The 22,621-nt window shown below is 36.4% G+C and overlaps 1 protein-coding gene across 1 annotated transcript in view; it reads left to right on the top strand.

Annotated features, from left to right (window-relative positions):
* The window catches only part of CNTNAP4 (contactin associated protein family member 4), a 234,948-nt gene that overhangs the window by 192,985 nt on the left and 19,342 nt on the right, over positions 1-22,621 (top strand). Inside the window, exons 16-18 of the mRNA XM_004437095.3 lie at positions 7,362-7,532; positions 8,242-8,460; positions 21,307-21,546. Of these exons, the coding sequence (XP_004437152.2) occupies positions 7,362-7,532; positions 8,242-8,460; positions 21,307-21,546 (630 nt within the window). The remainder of the gene's footprint in view (positions 1-7,361; positions 7,533-8,241; positions 8,461-21,306; positions 21,547-22,621) is intronic.

Here is a 22,621-nt window from a genome sequence, read left to right as displayed (position 1 = left end):
GTGCTCTTTATCTTCTGATATCGAATGTTGCTGTCAAGAATTCTGAGGCCAAACTACTTTTTCCACTTTGGAGGTGACTAGCTTTTTCTGACTGAATACTTTAAGGAATAATTATTCTTAAAGGTCAGTAACTTAACAAGAATACATCTCAGTGTTGTGCATTGGTATTAATTTTTCCTGAAATAGGATGTGATGTGGTAAAATGTATACAGGCATTTTATAAGTTGTTAAAGAGTTATTGCAAATGTGATCTAAATTTCTGCTCTCAGTTCATTAATCTGAACAAGGTAGTATTTTTAACTCTTTGGCATTTGCGTTTTTCAACCTATTTTATTAAATGTGTTTCTTCTCAATTCATTCTGTTGAAATGTTATGCCTAATCAAGGCGCCTCCAAAACTTAAGAGAGTTGGAAAAGATTATTCTAAGTTTCTTGTTGCAAGAAATTCTTGTCATTGAAATTAGTTTCTCCATTTTGTCTGCATCGACTTGTTCAGCTGTCTGAGAAATCACAGCTGCCCAGAATGCGTTAAATAATCAAAGGTGCATGTAGGCAATAAATAACTTTGCAGAAGTTACACTCTGAACTTTACACACTGGAAAAAGGTATTGACTAGTGATTTGGTTAATTTCTCTTCTGTTTGACAGAGTTCTGTTCCATTTGGCAGACTACATATAAACCATTAAAAAAGTGAGGATCAATTCCATTTTAACAGATAATCATATAATGTAATTTTGCAAGCTCCTCTATGTCTATAATCCTCCACCATTAGGAAATTCTTTTGATTTTAATTTTTATTTGTTCTTTTCTTGGGTTTTCTTTACTTAATTTTCCTAAAATTTCTCCACCTGTTTACCCCTTTTCTGCTTCTGTCTTTTCGTCTTCTTCCTTCTCTCTCTTTTCTGTCTCCCCTCCTTCCCTCCCTCTTTCTACTTGTCTACCAAAGAATTTGAGTGTATTTATTGCGATACATGTAATACAACCAAACTGGGAGTGATTTCTCTAAGCTTTCTGATTGCTACCAGGACAAAGGAAATCTTATAATTTCATTCCACAAACATTTATTAACCCCATACATTGTACTATGCCTTCCCTACATCGATAGAGAGAGAGAGAGAAAGAGAGAGAGAGAGCAGCAAACCAAATAGACAAAAGTATCTGCATTTTTGGAGCTTGAGTTCTCTTGGGGGAATAGACAATAAACAAGTAAAATATATGGTATGATGGATGCTAGTAAGTGTTGTGAAGACAATATAGTTGAGGCAGGAGTGGGGTAGGATTGGAAATTTTAAATAGGATGGTCATTAAATGCTCATAAGAAGGTGGCATTTGAATGAAAATCTGAAGGAAATAAGGTAGCATGGCATGTGTATTTCTGTGAAAGAGTTCTCTAGACAGAGGGAAAAGCCAGAATAGCCACACAGAGATAGGGCTGTAGCTGGTGCGCTCAGGGAACAACAAATTGTCAATACATTTGGAGCAGAGTGTGCAAAGAGGAGAGTGGTAGAAGTCAGAGAAGAAACTGGTGGTCAAACCATGGAGGATTTTGAAAGGTCTTTATTTTACAACCTGAATGAGATTGGAAAACATTAGAAAATTTTGAGAAGTGGAGTGGTGTGATCTAACTTTATGCCCTAATGAGATTGCACAGGGTAAGGCTGAAGCAAGGAGACCATTTATGAGACCGTATCACCAACCATCTGAGGGATTATGGTGGCATGGGCCATGGGCACAATGATGATAGCTGAATGGGTATAGTTCCAAAGGAGAAGCAATAAAATTTGCTAATGAATTGATGTAGGTTGCAAAAGGAAGAGTCAAGAATGACACCGAGGTATTTGGACTAATAGTCAATTAGAGGCGTATAATTGGCATTAATTGAGATGGAGAAGATTGCTGCTGGGGTCAAGGAGCTGCAGAGGAATGTAAAGAATTCAGTTTTGAATATATAAAGTTGAGATGCCATCAGACATTCAGATAGAAATGTGGAGTTGTTAGTTTGAGAGTTCCAGGCTTCAGATATATATTTGTAAGTCATCAGCATATTTAAAGCCATGAGATGGACCAGGGGAGTTATTGTGGATGGAGAAGTGTAATGACAGGGCCTTGGGGCCTTCCAACATTGATAGATTGAGGAAGTGAGGAGGAAGAAAGAAAACTGAGAATTATACCACTAATGAGAAAGGCAAAGGACTGTTGGTATTCTTGACTCCAAGTGAAGAAAATGTTTCAAAGAGGGGAGAACAATCAACTGTTAGTTGTTGTTAATGCATTAAGTAAGATGAGGGCTGGAGATTCACAAAGGACTAGTATCTATAACATTTAAGAACACTCAAAAGTCAACAGTGGAAAAAAAAGAAGCAATCCAATAAAATATGAATGTTATGAACTGAATTGTTTCCCCATCCCCAAAATTCATATATTGAAGCCCTAACCCCTAATGTGACTGCATTGGGTGATAGGGTCTTTAAGGAGGTCATTGAAGTTAAATGAGGTCATGAGGGTGGGGCCCTAATCTGATTGGACTGGTGTCCTTATAAGAAGAGGAAGAGACACCAGAGAGTGCTCTCTTTCCACCTGTGCACAGAGGAAAGGCCATGTGAGGACACAGTGAGAAGGTGGCCATCTCCAAGCCAGGAATACCATAGGTAAAAGACATGAAGAGAGGTTTCACCAAATAAAGAATACAAATGGCAGTTGAACACGTGAAGAGATACTCAAAATCATTAAGCACTGAGAAAATGCATATTAAAACCACAATGATATATCACTGCACACCTTCCAGAATGGCTAAAAAAAAAAAAAAAATGACAACACAAAATCCTGGCCAGGATGTGGAGAAACTGGTTCACTCATACTTTGCCGGTGGGAATGTAGCATGGTATGGCCACTCTGTAAAAGAGTTTTCCCAGAAACTCTTAAAATAAGCAAAAAATAAACATAAAAAATAAGCACGTGGATAAATAAGAAAACTCGCATACGACCCAGTGATTGTACTCCTTGGCATTTATCCCAGAGAATTGAAAACTTATATAAAATCCTGTACATGGATGTTCATAGCAGCTTTATTTGTAATAGCTGAAAACTGGGAACAACCCAGATGTCTTTCAACAGGTGAATGGTTAAATAAATTGTGCATCCGTTGCCATGGAATACTACTCAGCAATAAAAAGGAATGAACTATTGATATGTACAACAAGCTGGGCAAATCTTCAGAGAGTAATTCTGAGTGGAAAAAAAACCGTCAGCCTCAAAAGGCTACATACTATGTGCCTTTATTTGTAGAACATTTTTCAAATGATGGTGGAGAACTGATTAGTGGTTGTCAAGGGGTTAAGGAGGTGATGAAGGCAGGAGGGAAGAGGCTGTGGCTATAAAAGGGAAGCAAGAGGAGTACTTGTGGGGATACAAATGTTCTGCATCTTAACTGTATCAATACCAGTATCCTGGTTTTTATATTATATTATAGTCTTCCCAGATGTTACCACTGAGGAAAACTAGTAAAGGGTACACAGAATCTTTCTGTATTTTTTCGTACAACCACGTGAAAATCTACAGTTATTTCAAAATAAAATTTTTCATTAAAGAAATCTAATATTCCCAGCTTTCTAAAATGATTCTTAAGCCTTCAGAAAGATTTATTGGACTAGTAAATTATCCCTTGCTTTGGTATTTCTATATTTCCTTTTACTTTATTCACTTTTAAGGAAGGCAGTGTTACCAAACTCATAAAGTTGTATGCACTAAATATATACAGCTTTTTACATGTCAATCCTACCTCAATAAAGTGGTTTGAAAAAAGAAAGAAAGGCAGTGTTAGCATGTCATATGCATTTTGATTTTAAAAGTAAAACGTATTGTCTTAAAAAGCAATATATTTTTCAGGGGCCGGCCTGGTGGTATAGTGGTTAGTTTGCACATTCCACTTCGGCAGCCCAGGGTTTGCAGGTTCAGATCCTGGGCACAGACCTAAAGCCATGCTGTGGCGGCCTCCCACATACAAAATAGAGGAAGATGGGCACAGGGACAATCTTCCTCAAGTGAAAAAGAGGAAGACTAGCAACAGATGTTAGCTCAAGGCCCGTCTTCCTCACCAAAGAAAAGAAAAGAAAAAAAAAAGCAATATATTTTTCAAATACTATTCTTTTTTTTTGACAGCTTTATTGAGATATAATCCACATACTGTGTAGTTCACTCACATAAAGTGAACTGTTCAATGGCTTTTAGTATATTCGTAGCCCTGTATAACCATTACCGCAGTCAATTTTAGAACATTTTCATTACCCCCAAAATAACTCTGCACCTGTTAGCCCCCGTCATCCTTCAACTGCTCCATCTCGCCAGTCCTAGGAAGCCACTAATCTACTTTCTGTCTCTGTAAATCTGTTCTTTTTAAAAGGATAATCAATTAATGATATAAATAAAAGTTTATCAAAAGAAATATTTTAAAAATTACTTGTAATCTTATAATTTAATTTTACTAAATGGGCTCTTTTTACTTTATATATGTAATTAAATACTTAATACATCTTCCTCTTCTGTGTAAATAAAGGTATGGATCCTGTTATCCATTATAATTGTTTTTAAATTCTGGGAAGATAAAAGGTGGCATTTCTGAAGGCATCTTTCCAAATCTCTGGTACCCTATATTGAATTGAATTGAAAATATATTAATTAATTACTATAAAATTATTAGTAATTATTAATTAATTACATAGAATAATACATCGTAATTTGTTTTGTGGGGATGATAAAGGGAATCTTACCCTCTTGACTAGCATGCATGCAGCAAGTGATTGCATTCAGGTCCGCTATTGCTTCAGCTTAGGGATTTTTAGCCACGGAATCCTCTTCAAAAGACCTGCAGCTTCCTGCTGGTGCCTGCCTGCTGGGCTCTGCTCTGCCCGCTCTTCCTTGCTCCTCCTTTCTCTGAGGCAGCGCAGATCGTCCTGGGTGCGTCTTCACACAATCTGGAAAGAGCCGAGCTGTCATATGCCATTAACATTATCTGATCGTGAAAACACTGGCCTTTGCTTTTTTTATAATTGTTTTGAATTAGGAACAGTTTTTTAATCCTATAAAATGTTCTTACTTCGTTTTTTTACCTATTGTGAATCTGTAAAATAAGTTTTGCTAACTAGACAGAATAGGTGCTGTTGTGTGTGTGAGAGTGTTTAAGCTACCTAAGGTAATAAATTGTTTCCATTACAGTACAGGCATTCATTGTAAAGACAGCAGCAATTCAAAGAATTCTTCCTCTCTTTCAGCCAGTTCCCTGAGGTCTTCTGTATGATGCTTTGTTGAGTTAGTTGTGATATAAATGTGAAACAAATGAAATATTATGTCTCATAATAATAATCAATTTAGACCTTTAAGTAATTCTGAGTGATCTTCTTTCTTTTGTGTGTGTGTGTGAGGAAGATCAGCCCTGAGCTAACATCCATGCCAATCCTCCTCCTTTTTTACCCCTTTTTCTCCCCAAAGCCCCAGTAGATAGTTGTATATCATAGTTGCACATCCTTTTAATTGCTGTATGTGGGATGCCGCCTCAGCATGGCCGGACAAGCGGTGTGTTGGTGCGTGCCCGGGATCTGAACCCAGGCCGCCAGTAGCGGAGTGTGCACACTTAACCGCTAAGCCACGGGGCCGGCCACTGAGTGATCCTCTTTCTAATCAGACCAAATCAGTAAGATTTAATAATATTCCATAATTTAAAGTTATAGCTTTATTTAAATTTTTATACATATACCATTTCAACAGAAAGGCATTTAATTCCTCCTAAAAATAGGTCAGGAAAGAACTTCTAAGAACACAAATGTGTTATCCCTGACTTGATATTGTGCATTTTCTTGCATTATTTCCTGGACATCAAAATGTTGAAGTGTAGAAATAGTTATAAAATGGAAATAAGGACTAGGCTTGACATACTCAGATAATATACAGTTTTGTTTGGCTGTAGGGAAAAAAAAGCCCTCCAAGTATCTTCTCAGCTGAAAAAATTCAGCCCTAAAATTGTCCACGTATGAGCTGAAAATTGACTTTTGAATCAGGTCCATAAGAAAAACAGAAAAAATAAAATAGATATAAACACCGTTTGTTTGATCCAGAATTTAGAGAAAGGAAATAAAAATCTAAGGAACAAATAGAAGCCGAGTCAAGTTGGTGATTTTTAACTTGAGCTAGATGTTTATTCTCTGCTAACGTAATGAACCGTTGTTTTGAAATTACTGTTTTCTAACTTCAGGGAATCAATATGTCTTTCTTCCAGGAAGGTAATTTAGATAGAAGAACTTTATCCAGTGTTGTGAGTGCGTGTGGAGGCGGTTGCTTACAACTTAAGATGCATATGTATATTTGATGTGTCGAGAACCTGCTGGTGGCAGCAGCCATGCCTAGGTCATTTCTCTGATGATGCTCCTCATCAGCCACGCGTAACCTGTTGGATTTCACTCCTGCCGCTTCATGCCGCTGCATTTATGTTTTATTTTCCATACTTTCTGCTATCTAAGACTCATAATATCTTTCAAAAAGAAAGTTGTATATATAACAAAAAAAAAGTGAGTGAGCAAGTGAAGATAAGAAGCTGTATTTGGACAGAAATTATAAATAAACTTATAGACCACATAATTTATTTTCAGATCTCTTAATTTATACCCCAACCTTTTACAAATTTTCTCCTTATTTTGAGCATTTTAAAACTTTTTGAGGACCCTTTTTCCTACTATCTACTTCACTATTATAAGCAGAGTAAAAGATAATTTTGAGTGAAAAGAGCATTTTCATGACACTATCAGCAGAGCACAGAGTAAGTAGTGCCCTGATCTTTAGTCAGATGAGAGTGTTTTGAATGCTAGTCTCAGCTTAGAAAATCACAAGGCCTATTAATGAAAACAGTTAGTTGAGGGTGTCACTCTGAAGTGTGTGTGTTAGAACAAAAAACACTTTGAGCTTCTTTAGAGTTTTTGTTATTCAAAGGAATGTAGGTGTTTAAATTTTCAAGTTATAAAAAAATTAAGCCTATTAATCAGGGTTAGGCAGATCATTATCACTTTGGCAGAGGATAGTATTTAGGCTGAGGCTGTTTTTCTTATATAGAAATATAACATTCAGACCATTTCTTCAGTCTTCCCTTCCTCTCCCAGGGTGGAAGGAATCCAGGATTTCAGTCCTTGTAAAATTTCTCATCATATGCTCATGTCTTGTATACTATATACTTAATAGAAAAAAGAAGAGCAGGTTTGTATACATTAGCAATATTTTTAGTAGGAAAAATACTAACAATGGAAAATGTAATTATGTCATTCATTTTATTTCATAAATTGTTTTCTTACTTTCTGATTTTTTTCTTTAAAAAAAAAACAGGGTCATTTTGGAATTCAGCTTCCTTCAATACTGAGGCCTCCTACCTTCATTTTCCTACTTTCCATGGAGAACTTAGTGCTGATGTGTCTTTCTTTTTTAAGACAACAGCCCCATCTGGGGTATTTTTAGAGAACCTGGGGATTACCGATTTTATACGGATAGAGCTACGCTGTAAGTCTCCTTTTCATTAAAAGTCTAAGGGATTCTATTTAGCAGTAAATCCTTGAACTAATTTTTAAAGCACTATGTTTCTAGTTTATCAGCTGAATCTTTTCATTGTGTCCCTTTGAAAAAAATTCTATATTAAGTTAGCCTTTTTGCAAGAGAATAATTTCGTATTTAATGTGTGATAATTTGGGAAAATTATTGGTATTCTCTAGAACCAATTTAAGAAAGTTTTAAATTCAAATAATTAATTTTTTTAAAAACTAAATTCTCAGTTAATTATAAAATTACTTAATTAAATCAACCAGCCCTCTGATTTTGATATACTCTTAGACTGCTGTTAGTATCCTAGTATCAAATGTATATTGCATGCTTTTAAAATTATATAAACTTTGAATCGCCATAAAAATTATTTTGATATAAAATGCCTGGTGCTATTTAGTTTTCTTTCCCTGGCCACATAGCTTGACTCTTCATCAGTATAAAAAATAACTCTGAGGATGAATTTCTTAAAATCTGTTTTTTTCCAAATATATTTTCCTGTCTCATTCCACGTCTATTCTTTACTGATGTCATTGGTTCCTTCCATAAGATTCAAACCATTGTTTTTATATTCAGTGATTGCTACAATATGGTGCTATTCCTAAGCATATTGAAGACTCAGCTCTCCACCACGTGGCCTAACTTGAACAATCTCCACGTCTAATGTTTCCAGCTCCAGCAGTGGTGACTTTCTCATTTGATGTGGGGAATGGGCCTTTTGAAATCTCCGCGCAGTCACCCACTCACTTCAACGACAACCAGTGGCACCACGTTAGGGTTGAAAGGAACACAAAAGAGGCATCCGTTCGAGTAGATCAGCTCTCGCCAAAGACGCAGCCCGCTCCGGCTGATGGGCATGTCCTTTTGCAGCTCAACAGTCAACTCTTTGTGGGTAAGTTCTGTTTTTTAGGCAGTTTGTCATTTGATTGTATCATGTAAGTGCACAGATGGGCCAAAATAAAATAATACCAACTGAAAAAATAATGGTGATAATAACAACAAACCACCATTTATTGAGAACCTATGTTCCAGGCTGTGCCAGGTGTTTTGTTTCTTCCTCATAACCAACCTGTGAAGTGGGTGTTATCCCTATTTTACAGATGAGGTCACTGATGATCAAGGGGTTGAAGTGACTTTCCTTCAGAAATCCACCCAATAAATGAGATTCAAATTTGTATTTGAGTAATTCCTAAACCTGCATTGTTAATATTATAGATTATGTGATTTGTTCCAGTTTTTTTGTTTTTTTAACATTGGTGTTTTTAGTATGATCCTGGAGATGTTTATCTCTGTCCCAGGGGAGTTGAGGAACTCTGATAATTACAGCTGATGCCAACCAGGGACCCCTGTCAAAAGCAGGTGGATGGCAGAAAAAAGAAAAACAGGAGCAAAGTGTGTAATATCCATGGCTTGACCACTTTCACCAGTTCTTCTGCTGGTGTCTCTCATCTCACTCATTTTTCAGATATCTTCTGATCACCACTTCATATTTATAGCCAAATGTTGTTTATCTTTTTCCTAAATATATTAACTCGGTATTTGTAGACTTGATAGTGAAATATCTCTGGAGGTGTTTTTGCATCTTTGCTAATTATATTATAGAACTTACTGACCATGAAGGTCAAGAAATTATCTCTTACTTGATCACTTTTCATAGAGTTTAAAGTAAATAAGGACACAGCAACATGATAAAGCAGGATAAATGAAAAATTATCATAAATTACATTTAAAGCATTTTTAAGAGTTATGTTTTAGAATAAAATTCATCAGATCCCAACTATATTTTCTATTGCTTAACAAAATCTTGTTTTATTAAGTCTCTCTCTCTGCAAAGGATGAAACTTATTTGTAATATATTTGACTAAGACATATTTGGGATTTCTAATGAATTTGTGTACTTATTATTTCTATCATTTATTTTTTCTTTCACTCAATAAATATTTAATGAACTGCTTCTATGAGGAAGTAATAGATAATCTAATCATGATCTTGTGACCACTTATTGAAGGGTATGGAAATAATAAGGAATACATGAGAAGAAATACATAATTTTTCTTTTAATAACATGCTAGGAGCTCAGTCAGGAAATTGACATAGATATTTCTTGAATTACAAAAAATGAGAGATGGCCACAGCAAAAGGCATGGCAATTTAAAATCTGTCAGTATCTAGAAAATAGCCTTACTGTTCTTGGAAATGGAGAAGGCTGAAACAGTCCTCGAATTTTTCAGTGAAATCTGCTGCAGTTTGCCTGTACCTGACCTTTCATTCTTGGTATGAATTTTAACTTCATAGAAATGAGTCACTATATATTGTATCTGATGGGACTCTTTAATTTGATTTCAGGTGGTTGTAACAGATAGAAGTACTATTATGATATCAGAAATCTGTGTTCGAACAGACTTGAGTCTTTTGCCATTAATCTTGTGTTATAATTTTAATGAAGATCTAAGAGATTTCATCTTTATGGAGGCAATTGCTTAGGCTGTTGACATCCCCGTATGTGTGAAATTCAAGGAGCATGTTACTTGAAAGTTTTAAAAATGAAATCTTTATTATGCTTAAGTCAAAGTCATTGAAAATTAAAAAAGAAAAGGCAGAAATATCTCTGAAAAAAATGTTTCATCTACTATTAATAAAAATCTATTTATACAGTTCCCTCCTTCCTACTCACAGGTAACTGAGTAAACTGAAGTGGTTAATGTGATGATATTAAAAGAAGGACTGGTGTTAAAAATAAGTCTTACAGCCTTAGGTAGAGGCGGATCATTGGCTGTCAAGAGGACTCATAAAGATCTTGTTTTTATCTCTACCTCTACCACAAGAGTGGACCACTCTCTTAGGATAGGGCCACAAACAAGTTAATAAAATATTTACAAGACAAAATATTAATTTATCAATCTACAACATTACTATCAAACAAATCAGTTTTTTTTTTTAATTTCTAGGTGAAAATACTTTTTCGCTGTAGGAAGATTCAATGGAAGTTAAATTATAATTAAAAAGATTACACTGAATTAGTACAAAGTGGGCGAAAAACTAGTAAAAGATCAGTAATAATTAGAGATAATTGAATGTAGCACTTACTAAGACCAAGATGTAGTTCTCCGCCTTCCTGAGAACACATTTTAGTGGAAGATACAAGAGGCAGTCAATAAAAGAGTAAAAAATAAGATGAAATATAACTATATATATGTATATATTTGTACATACACATATACACATGCATGCACATACATGTATATAATTTCAGACAGTGATAAAGACCATAAAAGACAAAGCAGAGTAAGGAGTCAGGCAGTGATGGGAGTGGAGGGCTTCTGTGTCAAGCGTGATGGTCAGAGGAGTCCTCTCTGAGGGCTTTACATTTGAACAGAGGCCAGATGAAGCAGAAGAGGGAGGCTGTGAACATCTGAAGCAAGAGAATTCCAGGCTCAAAGTGGTGGGAATGAGCTTTAGGCAGTCAAGGAGCAAGGAGAAGTTCAGTGTGGCTGGAGGAGAGAATCAGTGTGAGGGAAAGGGTGGTGTCGAAAGCAGTCGAGGTATGTAGTGGGTCTCGTCCAGCCATGGCAGGGAACTTGAATTTTCCTCTAAGGGATCAGAGGAGTGGCATGATTTAATTTACATTTTCCACGTTCTTTCTTGCTGCTATGAGGCATATGGATGGAGGGATGAGGGTAGAAGCAGGCTATGGCAGTAGTCCTTATGAGAGATAGTGATGGCGTGGACTAAAGTGGAGATGGTAGAAAGTAGAGTTGGGATATATTTTAAATGTAGATGAACTCAACTTGCTAATGAAGTGGTTAATGCTGTTAGTGTTCTATTACTTACCCTTGCTAATATTCTTGGGGGCAGGATCCTTCTCTGTAGGTCTCTGGGTTCCTCACATCATTTCTTAGTTTTTAATTTCCCTTGAAGTTAGCTTTTCTTATTTTCTTCCTTATCCTAATTTGTAGCATGATTAAAGCTGTTCCCTGGCCCCACTATCTGGATCATATACTACACACGATACTCTTGCCAGGCTGCCAAAGAACCCTGGTCATTCTTCACAGCCCAGCAGAGGTACCTCCCACCTTCCTCTCATTCAATGAGATCCTACCCACCCCATAATCACACTCTCACCAGGAAATCTGGCTTCTTTCTTCATATGTATTTTGGATGAGTCCTTTTCTGATAAACTTATTGCAAATGTCTTCTCTCTCTCTCTGTGGATTATATTTTTATATTGTTAATGGTGTCTTTTGATGAACAGAGTTCTTAATTATAACAAGTCTAGATTGTTTTCTTTTTACTTTACTTTTCTTTATACTTTACTTGTCTACACTGGCAGCACATGTCAGGTGTAGACTGTTTCCCCACGTATTAATACCTTCAAATATGTTTGAGTTAAGTCTGCTCTCGGAGCCCATGACTCCTTGGGTGACTGGGAATCTCTGCTTTAATCGAGTAGAATTGATTTTCTGGTTAAAATTTTAAAGGATAATTTTATTCCCCTTACTTACCAGTTCAAGAGTTGATTTGTAGTTCATCCGTCCATCTTAAAAATAATTATGGCTAATCAATATTTTCAAGTATGTATAATGACTATCACTTGTATTTGGGTATCGGGACAAGTGAATGAGATAAATGTAATTGCAAAAAGTAAGTCTATAGTTTTCAGCATCACCTTTTTCTCTTAAAAAAAATGTTTAAATCCAGACACTGATGATGATGATGATAATAATAATAATAATAGTGTTGTTTCAAATTACATGGAAACACAATCTTTATAAATGCAGGACAAAACTGAAAGAGTAAGTTAGTGTTATTCAGTCTAAGATAGATTATTATCCTAGCATTTAGGAGCTTTTACCAAAAATGCACCTTCTTGTTTGTAAACAAATTTAGCAGAAAACATCAAAACTATTGAGGAATATTTCAAATACCAAATAAAGTTATTTTATAATACTACAAATATGAACCATTAGAAATTTCGATCATGTAGAAATATGTTTGAGATATTATCTTTAACACTTTTACCTATAAGTAAAAAGTTGTGGATACTTGAATATATGTTAATTTTTATTAAAATTATATTCTCCATCTCACTGTGCTATCATAGCTAGGCCTATGTTGATGATATTTGTTGACATTATGTTTTTTTGGGATTGAAGTTTTTGGAAGTCTTTCAGAAGTGACTACTGCAAGGGGATAACATGAAAAAATCCAGTGTTTTTTCTCCATTGCTTGCTTCACTTTCTCCACTAAAGACCACTCATAAAGTGTGTTCTCATCTCAGAGTGAAACTTTGAGACAAGACTAATGCTTTAACTTCTGAGCAAAATCAATAAAAACAGATATAAAGCATGTTTAAAAATGTGATTCACAATGCCCTCAAGGTCCATCCATGTTGTCACAAATGGGAAGATTTCATCTTTTTTATAGCTGAGTAGTATTCCATTGTGTGTGTGTGTGTGTGTGTGTGTGTGTGTGTATAAATATATATAATCACAGCTTCTTTATCCATTCATCCATTCCTGGGCACTTAGGTTGTTTCCAAGTCTTGGCTATTGTGAATAATGTTGCAATGAACATAGGGGTGCATATATCTTTTCAAATAAGTGTTTTTGTGTTCTTTGGATAAATACCCAGAAGTAGCATAGCTGGATCATGTGGTAGTTTTATTCTTAATTTTTTGAGGAATCTCCATACTGTTTTCCATGATAGCTGCACCAATTTACATTCCTACCAGCAGTGCGAAATGAATCTGATGGAGAAAGCCAAACACCATATGATTTCACTCATAAGTAGAAGATTAAAAAAACCAAAGAACAGGGCCGGCCCAGTGGCGTATCAGTTAAGTGCGTGCGCTCTGCTTCGGTGGCCCGAGGTTCACAGGTTTGGATCCTGGGCATGCACCGACATAACGCTTGTCAAGCCATGCTGTGGCGGCTTTCCATATAAAGTAGAGGCAGATGGGCACGGGTGTTAGCCCAGGGCCAGTCTTCCTCAGCAAAAAGAGGAGGATTGGTAACGGATGTTAGCTCAGGGCTAATCTCCCTCACAAAAACAAAAAAACAAACAACAACAGCAACCAAACACTTAGACACAGAGAATGGATTGGTGGTTGCCAGGGAGGAATGGGGGCGGGAGGATGAAAGGGATAAAAGGGCACGTGTATATGGTGATGGATGGCAATTAGACTTTGGGTGGTGAACACAATGTAGTCTTCACAGAAATTGAGATATAATGATGTACATCTGAAATTTATATAATGCTATAAACCAGTGTTACCTCAATAAAATTATTTTTCGTTTAAAAAAATGATTCAGCTGGGTAACAATTATATATGACAATTGAAATAGGAATATGAAAATTATAGGTCAGAGATTGAGCTAGTGTTAACCTACACCAAAGATTTATAAAACAGTAGGATTTTAACAATCCCTGTAGTTCCAAATATTAGAACAATTATCTTTAACTAATCTAAACTGCAAAGTGAAGGAGTAATAAAATAATAAACAAAAAACCTTGTATGAAAAAGTGAAAAAAGTTAACATTAATGTGATGTGATATAATGTGACAGAATAGAAACAATGAGCACCTGTGCAATGAACATCTCCCCTTCCCCAAATAACCTCAGCCATCAATGCTTTTCATAATAAACATGATGCTTCACATTCTACTTATAGCCATATTTCTCCACTCTTGTTCTTAATCGTGGCACTGAGTCTTTATCGACCTTTTCACATTCATTCACTTTGTCCTTTTTGTATGTATGTGATTTATGATATATTTTAGTTAAATAGTCTTATTCAGAGGTGCAATTCATTATCTTGAAAAATAAGTTTCGTAAAGTGATGCTAATTGCTGTATTAAACATTTGCCCTTGACCTTGTAACACTGAGGACTCAATGTCGAGAGTCACTGCTGTTATCAGACGCCCACAAACGTTTTCCAGCCACAGAAACGTTGGAGAGAAAAGAATCAATCATTTTTTTAAGCTGAAATGTGACAGTGGTCATTTTCTATTTTGGTTTGTAAACTCAGCGTTTTTCTTAGAAGCTTCTTAAATTAGCCTTGAATTGATTTTCATTCAACCAGCTCTGCAATTTTTTGTTTGCGGTCTAAATTCTCTTACTGACAGGTTTTTAAATGGACAAACTCCATTTCAATACTAGGTGACTAGGACCTGAAGGAGAAGTAAGACTCCTGAAATAGATTCAGAAGTCATTTGCATTGCATTTAAATTGCATCAAATATATGAATATTTGTTGAGTATCTAGAGCAAACAGTTTCTAAATGCCATACGCAAAGGTTGATGTTGAACTCTAAGCCTCTTGGAGCTCTGAGGACGTGGTTTTCAACTTTAGTTGCACATTGGTATCACCTGAGGATATTTTGGGACACTGGCAGTAGAGTACAAAGATATATTTATTTACTGTGCGTGGGCATTTGTGTAGTTTCAAAGTTGGATACTACAAATACATCCTTGTGTTGGTCTTTGGTGAACATATGCTTGTATTTCTGTTGGGTGTATATCTGGGAGTGGAATTATGAGGTCAGAGGACATGTGTATGGTAAGCATTAGGGGTCACTGTCTAATCTCTGTTGACCATTTGGATATCCTCCTTTATAAAGTGGCTCTTCCAATCTGTTGCCCATTTTCTATAGGGTTGTCTTCTTCTTTAAAAAAATAATAAATTTGTAGGTATTCTTTATGTATTTTGGGTGAGTCCTTTTCTGATAAATTAATTACAAATATCTTCTCTCTCTCTGTGGATTATAATTTTATATTGTTAATGATGTCTTTTGATGAACAGAAGTTCTTAATTATAACATATTCTAGATTTTTTTCTTTTTACTTTGTTTTTGATAGGCTGAAATATAGCTACAGGAAAAGAATGTTAAACAGCTTTATGTCTGAATAATTTTTATTGCAGCCTAATTTTCTTTTGTAGTAAATATGTTCCTCTAGTACCAAAGTGCAGTGCAATAAAAGTCACATTTCTCTTTAATGTAGTCATATCATTTGTTTCAATTATGTTCTCTTTGCCTCCTTGAGATGTCTTTTTCATGATTAACCTAAGAATCTCCCAGTGTACTTTTCCATGTCCAGTGAGCAAATCTTAGTGATTGTGGATTGAAATCAGAATTCAGGTGGCATCTCTTGAGACCAGAGAATATTTCTAATACCACCAACAGTTCATTTCTTTAAAATAGGCCTTAGTGTGGTCAAACCAGAGAGCTGCTGAGACCTTGAAGTGAGAAGTTAAATAGACCCACTTTTCTCGACTGCTACTACCACCAGGACATGTTCTCACCACTGACTTTGGTTCAGGGAGAAGTGACTGAATTTCCTGCTGGTGACACTGTTGCTTACAGCAGCTGCCTCTTTCAACCATAATAGTTCTTCAAGAATGAGGGAGAACAGTCCTCCTCTTCCCAGCCCTCCCAGCACTTTGCTCAATGAGGAACATTCCATGGCAAAATGATAGCTAGGCTCCCAGTCTCATAGCTCTCTACTTTAACTAATACAGTAGTCCCCCCTTATCCAGGGTTTTCCTTTCTGAGGTTTCAGTTACCCATGGTCAACCGTCATTCAAAAATATTAAATGGAAAATTCCAGAAATAAACAATTCATAAGTTTTAAATTGCACACCATTCTGAGTAGTGTGATGAAATCTTATGCTGTCCTGCTCTGTCCCACCTGGGATGTGAATCATCCCTTTATTTGGCATAGTCACACTGTAACACTACCTGCCCATTAGTCACTTAGTAGCTGTCTCGGTTATCAGATCAACTGTCACCATATCCCAGTGTTTGTGTTCAAGTAACCCTTATTTTACTTAATAGTGTCCCCAAAGCACAAGAATAGTGATGCTGGCAATTCGAATATGCCAAAGAGAAGCCATAAAGTGCTTCCTTTAGGTGAAATGGTGCAAGTTCTCAACTTAATTAAAGGAAGGAAAAAAAATTATATGCTGAGGTTGCTAAGATCTATGGTAACTTTTATTACAGTATCTTGTTATACTTGTTCTATTTCATTATTAGTTATTGTTGTTAATCTCTTCTGTGCCTAATTTATAAGTTAAACTTTATCATAGGTATGTATGGATAGGAAAAAACATAGTATACGTAGGGTTTGGAACCATCCACGGTTTCAGACATCCACTGGGGGTCTTGGAATGTATCCAAGTAGGGACAGGACTGAGTAGGGACAGGACTCAAGACCCAATGCATGATATACAGAAGACCACTTTTTCCGTTCAATCCCTTGACTTGGTCCTGGGCCCTGCCCACATGCTCTATCACTTTCCTGCCTCAAGCTGATGTGTGGCCAGGGCCTTCACTGCCTCTATCTGTCATAGTGCTATGGTCAGAGAGAGACTCTATGCTCTGCCAGACAAGCTTTCATAACTTTGACTTTTAAAGAGAAATATGAGGATCTTGATTTCTTTGTTTCTCTAAGGCCCCTTGGCGAGGTATACAGTTGTACCCAATTAATCCTCAATAGTATTCAAGCACAGCGCATAAATAATTTGCCATTAAAAAATTAAAGGTCTTCCTGCCACAAAAATAGTGGAAAATTGGCATAGGAAAAAGTGAGCTCATACTCTGTGACAGTAGCATCTGTCACTTAGACTAACTTTTGGAGAGTAATGAATGTGATAAAAGGATTGGGCTCTCTCGGTCTCTACCCAGTGCCTCACACTCTTATTTAGGTGCAATATCCCCATACTGTTACGTAAGTGAACAAATTTTGTTGTATTCATTCCCATGGAAAGGTTAGGCATTTGTTTCACAAGACACTCTGTTGGTGAAGTTCCGGAATTCATTATATCTGATATAGCATGACGGGTAAATTGATAGAAAATTAATTGGAAGACAGTTCGAAACATAATAGCTCGGCTGAAACATCCAGAATCAATTAATCAAACTGCACCTCACTTTAATTAGATGTACTCTAACCCTGAAAAGTCACTGGAATCTTTAATTAAGCTTTCAACCCAATCCTATTTACATTAGCCATGTTTTTCAGAAAAGTTACCTCTTGAAATAAAAAGTCATTAACTTGAAACCTGATGGTAAAGTAAAAATCCTCAATACGTGTATGACGCAAATGTTTATGTTTAATTAGATGTGTTTTTTAATAATTTAAAAATGTAGTTTAAAACTATTTGATTAGGTAAACATTAACTCCTTGAAAATACAGAGTTAAGAAGTCCTGTTTACAAAGCTGGGCGTTGATTTTCTTCTCACTATGACAAATGCTATTTAAGCACGTATTTCATACGTATATACATTTTTTCCCCTGTTAATATCCCATCCTCTGACCTTCTTCTCTACCTGGTATATATTTCTACCCTTAACACCATGTGGTAATCATGTGTTTCTCTGTATAAATCTATTCCTGGACTGTGAGCTCTTAGAGAGCAGATCAGTTGCATGTAACTCTAGTACCTCCAGTGTCAGACACAGTGCCCATCAAGATCTGCTAGATAAAGTTTGCAGAACTGAAATGCCATTCAAACCAAAAATGATCTGAGAAGTAGAAGAAAATGGAAATTTTCTTCTTTGACCATATTTTGATGTGAAGAGGAAAGAGACTTTCTTGTAATAGAGGACCAACTATAAGTTTTAGCCCTCTTCTGCCTCTAACTAAATGTGTTTATTCTAATATTTCCTCAGCTGTGCTCATGGGCTAGTCCCTGGACTTCTCTATGCCTCTAGTTCCTCACATCTAAAACAAAACAAGGGAAAACAAACAAGAATAAACAAGATTGGAATAGATGAAAATGGATTGTATTCAGTTGTTGGACTCCAAGTTATTTAGTTATTATTATGTCACTGGCAGGCTGAGCTAAACCCCTAAATCAGAGAGACTGTGGATGTTTCAGAGTGACAAATGCATAACAGACCATGATTTAACGTTACGATGTGCTATAAACTATATACCATGATTTAAGGTATTCTAACACGAAGTAAATGAAATACACTGGGAATACACCTCTAATCCAGACTTCACAGCACCTGGCCCTGCTCCAAATAATTCCTGGGCCAAAGCTAAGACCAAGCCTGCAGGCTGCCTTACCCAGCAAGGATGCCAAAAGCTTGGTCAACTAATTAACTCTGAGCCCTAGACACTCTTATTGAGTTGAGTTAGCAGAGTAGAATAGAGAGGATGAAGCTAAGGTGAGTAGCATCATTGATGTGGAAGGAAAATAAGAGGAGTCGTGAGAATCAGGGGAGAAGAGAGACTTCAAGAGTGCAAGGAGGCTGAGAAAATGAGGAGGAATTAAGTCAGAAGATGGTCAGCTCTACTGAAGCTCTGAGAGGAAATCAGCTCCTTCTTCACTGCCATGCCCACGTAAACTGGAATTGGGATATGTCTGGCTCCCTACCATACTGCATCTGGATTTATAAATGGAAAATATGACCCACATCCTTAAGACTTTTATATCCTTCATTGAAGAGGCACAAATTATGTAAACTGAAGCAATTTGAATACAGAAATTTAAATACAGTCATTTGAATAGAGACCAACATATCTATGAATCTAAATTCAAAATAGCTTTAGTGCCGTGAGTCCAAAATTCTCAGGAATTCTTTTAATTTCCTCTTCATCGTTATTTCATTATCCAAAAGTATAGAATTAATTTATTCAGAAATATCCGTTGAGTTTTATCCTCATTCTCAGTCTCACGGACCCAAACATTCCTGTAGGACAAAAGGTCTTCCTCTCTTCAGCCTTGGAATCACCACAAGCCCCCATCTCCCTCTCCCACAGTATAATCCAGTTTAATTACTGAATGTGTTAATTATTTATCAATATCAAGTTGAGTATTAATAATTAGTTATTACTAATGTTAATTTCTAATTAATTAGTTATTATTGTAAATACTTATTGCACAGCTATTGTGTGTCAAACACTGTTCTGTGTGCTGGGGATACAATGGGATTAAGCAGCCCTTATCGAATGTGTATTTGAGGGACACTGACAATATACAAAGTAAACTGGTAAAATGTAAAGTCTGGTAGATGATGACAAAGACCTATTTATTTAGACCTATTTATTCTGGCCAATTTTTGGGTCTGAAAGACAAAAAGAAAACTGTTGAATCTCTGAGGATGAGGAGATCTTAAGTAATTAAAGCTGTATTAGGAGCTAGCTAAGTGAAATGGGAGAGGAGTGAACATGTTCTAGGAAGAGAGAATACATACAGAGCAAGTATAAGATCCTGGAGGTGAGGCAGCACCATCTGTTCAAAGATGAAGCTACTTTTTAGAGGACCCAGGACCACCTAACTGCTTCTTGGTAGAATCGCCCGGATTGTTTAGATTAGGGTACTCTTTTCCGCTTCAAGATCTGAGCATTAATTTATGATGAAATTCCTGGACCCAAATTTATGTGAAAGTCCACCTAGAGCTTACATTCCTATTACGATAGTGCTTATAAAATGTGGTGGTGAAGTGATTATCTGAATAAGATTCACCTGCGAGGCTTGTCGACTGTTTCGATTCACAGCCCTATTTCCAGCCACAGAATCAGTATATCTTGGAGGGAGCCCTCAAGTCTGTATTTTTTTTTTTTTTTTGTGAGGAAGATCAGCCCTGAGCTAACATCCACGCTAATCCTCCTCTTTTTGCTGAGGAAGACCAGCCCTGAGCTAACATCTATTGCCAATCCTCCTCCTTTTTTTCCCCCCAAAGCCCCAGTAGACAGTTGTATGTCATAGTTGCACATCCTTCTAGTTGCTGTATGTGGGACGCCGCCTCAGCATGGCCGGAGAAGCGGTGCGTCGGTGCGCGCCGGGGATCTGAACCCGGGCCACCAGCAGTGGAGCGCGAGCACTTAACCACTAAGCCACGGGGCCGGCCCTCAAGTCTGTATTTTTAAGAAGCTTTCCTTGTGGTACTCATAGTCCTTAAAGTTTGAGAACCTCTGCCTTACGATAATGGGGTCTGATTCTACCCAAACATTGTAATCTCTTAAGGGTGACTTGATAAATGCATATTGTTATATATTATTCAGTAAATGTTACACCACTGTGTTTCTTCATCAGTCCCATTTCCCAGTTTGGTTAAGAATCTTTCCAAGCTTAAAACAATGAACACTGGACCAACATTTAGAAAAAAGATCACTGAGAAATATGCAGGACAAAAGCAAATAATCTGACATTCAATTACCATCTTTCTTAACAGCCAAAAGACCACATCAGTGCACAGTCAAGTTAGAAGAACTCAAGGATTCCTTCGTAATTCTCACTAAATTAGAACTGTGCCACCATCAGGATCAGATTTTAATATGAAGGACAAACCACACTTACCCACAAATATATGCTTATTTAAAATTGCAAAAAAATTAGTTTTCCCATAAGAATATCAATACATATCATTGTTATTTTGAATGAAAGTAAGATATAACCTTTATTTTGTTTTTTGAAATAAAGAGACTAATAAAAAGAAAAACCCTCCCCAACTCCCCAGTTGAAAGTTTAATACATATTTTTTAAGAAAACAAATATGTAACAAATTCAACTTTTGAAAAAAGTAATGAAATACTGTTTTATCTTTTTTAAGTCTTTTAATATTTTGTCACAAATTGTGCTTCCAAAATTATAGTTGCTCATCAAATTTTTGCCATAGTAAGGCCACAATTTTTGCCATTCTCTGTGAGGCCTCAGTTTTGTTTGGTCTCTAAATCCTGAATAAAACACCTAGGAACGTGTTTCCATTTGCAGTATTTCCCTTTTAGGTGGAACGGCCACCAGACAGAGGGGCTTTCTGGGATGCATTCGGTCTCTGCAGTTGAACGGAGTGGCCCTGGACCTGGAGGAAAGAGCCAAGGTGACCCCTGGAGTGGAGCCTGGTTGTAGAGGGCATTGCAGCAGCTACGGAAAGCTGTGTCTCAATGGAGGGAAATGCAGAGAAAAGCCCAGTGGGTTCTCTTGTGACTGCACCTTATCTGCATACACAGGGCCGTTCTGCTCAGATGGTAAGTGTGACGTGGGTGCCCTAACAGAAAAACTTGTTCACTATGAATAAAACATCATACAGTGCTTTTCTCTGTAGCTATTGGAAACAAAAATGTTTCCATTTACAATTTTTTTTGCAAGTTACCTATTTTATGCCAATCATGTTACATTGCTTAGATACTTGCCTCAATTCTTAGAAACCTAGCATATTTGATGATAAATCCTCTAATAGTTCCTCTAGGTGTCTTAAAGTGTTGGCTGCTCAGTCAGTCTGCTTTTTTCTATCTAATATTGGTGCTCTTAAATCATTTGGCTGTCCACAACCTGCCCCGTGGGGCAATTCTCTGTTTTAAACTCATTAAAGGCATTTTTGTTATTTTTGATGAAGATAGTCAACAATGCAAGGAAATTTAGGAAGCGTTGTTGTTGTTTTTTATTTGTTTGTCAAACAGATATTTTTCCACGAATATATACAACTTTTCCGTTAAATATTGATATGTAATAAAATAATACTCAGGCATTTTGCTCTATGATCTGTCGAATATCTGTTGGTGACTAAAATAGTGGAATATTTTTCAGCTTGTCTTGTTCACTGATCTATGTCATGAAAGAAATAAGGAACTGAGTGTAGTATGACATGTTCTGGACAGACTTCTCTGAATAGACAAACATTTGCTATACTTGCATAGTCCTTCATAGAAAACTCATCCAATTTAATTCAGTTGCTTTATTTAAGTCTTTCTGGGCTACTGAGTCTTTTCCCGAAGGAGGCTACTAACAAAAATTGGCTCCAAATTGAAGCAACTTTTGCTTTTCAAAGAAAGCGTTTAGGATTATTTCATGAAAACTTGGCAAAAATGCACTCTTCAACTATCTACTTTTTATCAAGAATAAGTTATAATTTAAAATCAACCCGTGATGGTAATGCAAACACTGCTGCAATCATTCTAGGAGGCTTTTCACGTTTAAAGTTAGAGTTAAGACCACTTCTCCTCAAGAACATGTCTTCATTTTCTGAATCTACATGATTTCCAGTTCATCTTGCTAAGTGCAATCAGGAATGTGATTCTGCATCCACATATTGTGTTGAATATA

The sequence above is a fragment of the Ceratotherium simum genome, chromosome 30 (assembly GCF_057802395.1).
Source record: "Ceratotherium simum simum isolate JZ-2026a chromosome 30, ASM5780239v1, whole genome shotgun sequence".
NCBI classification, from domain to species: Eukaryota; Metazoa; Chordata; class Mammalia; order Perissodactyla; family Rhinocerotidae; genus Ceratotherium; species Ceratotherium simum.
This window is presented reverse-complemented; position numbering and strand designations above follow the sequence as displayed.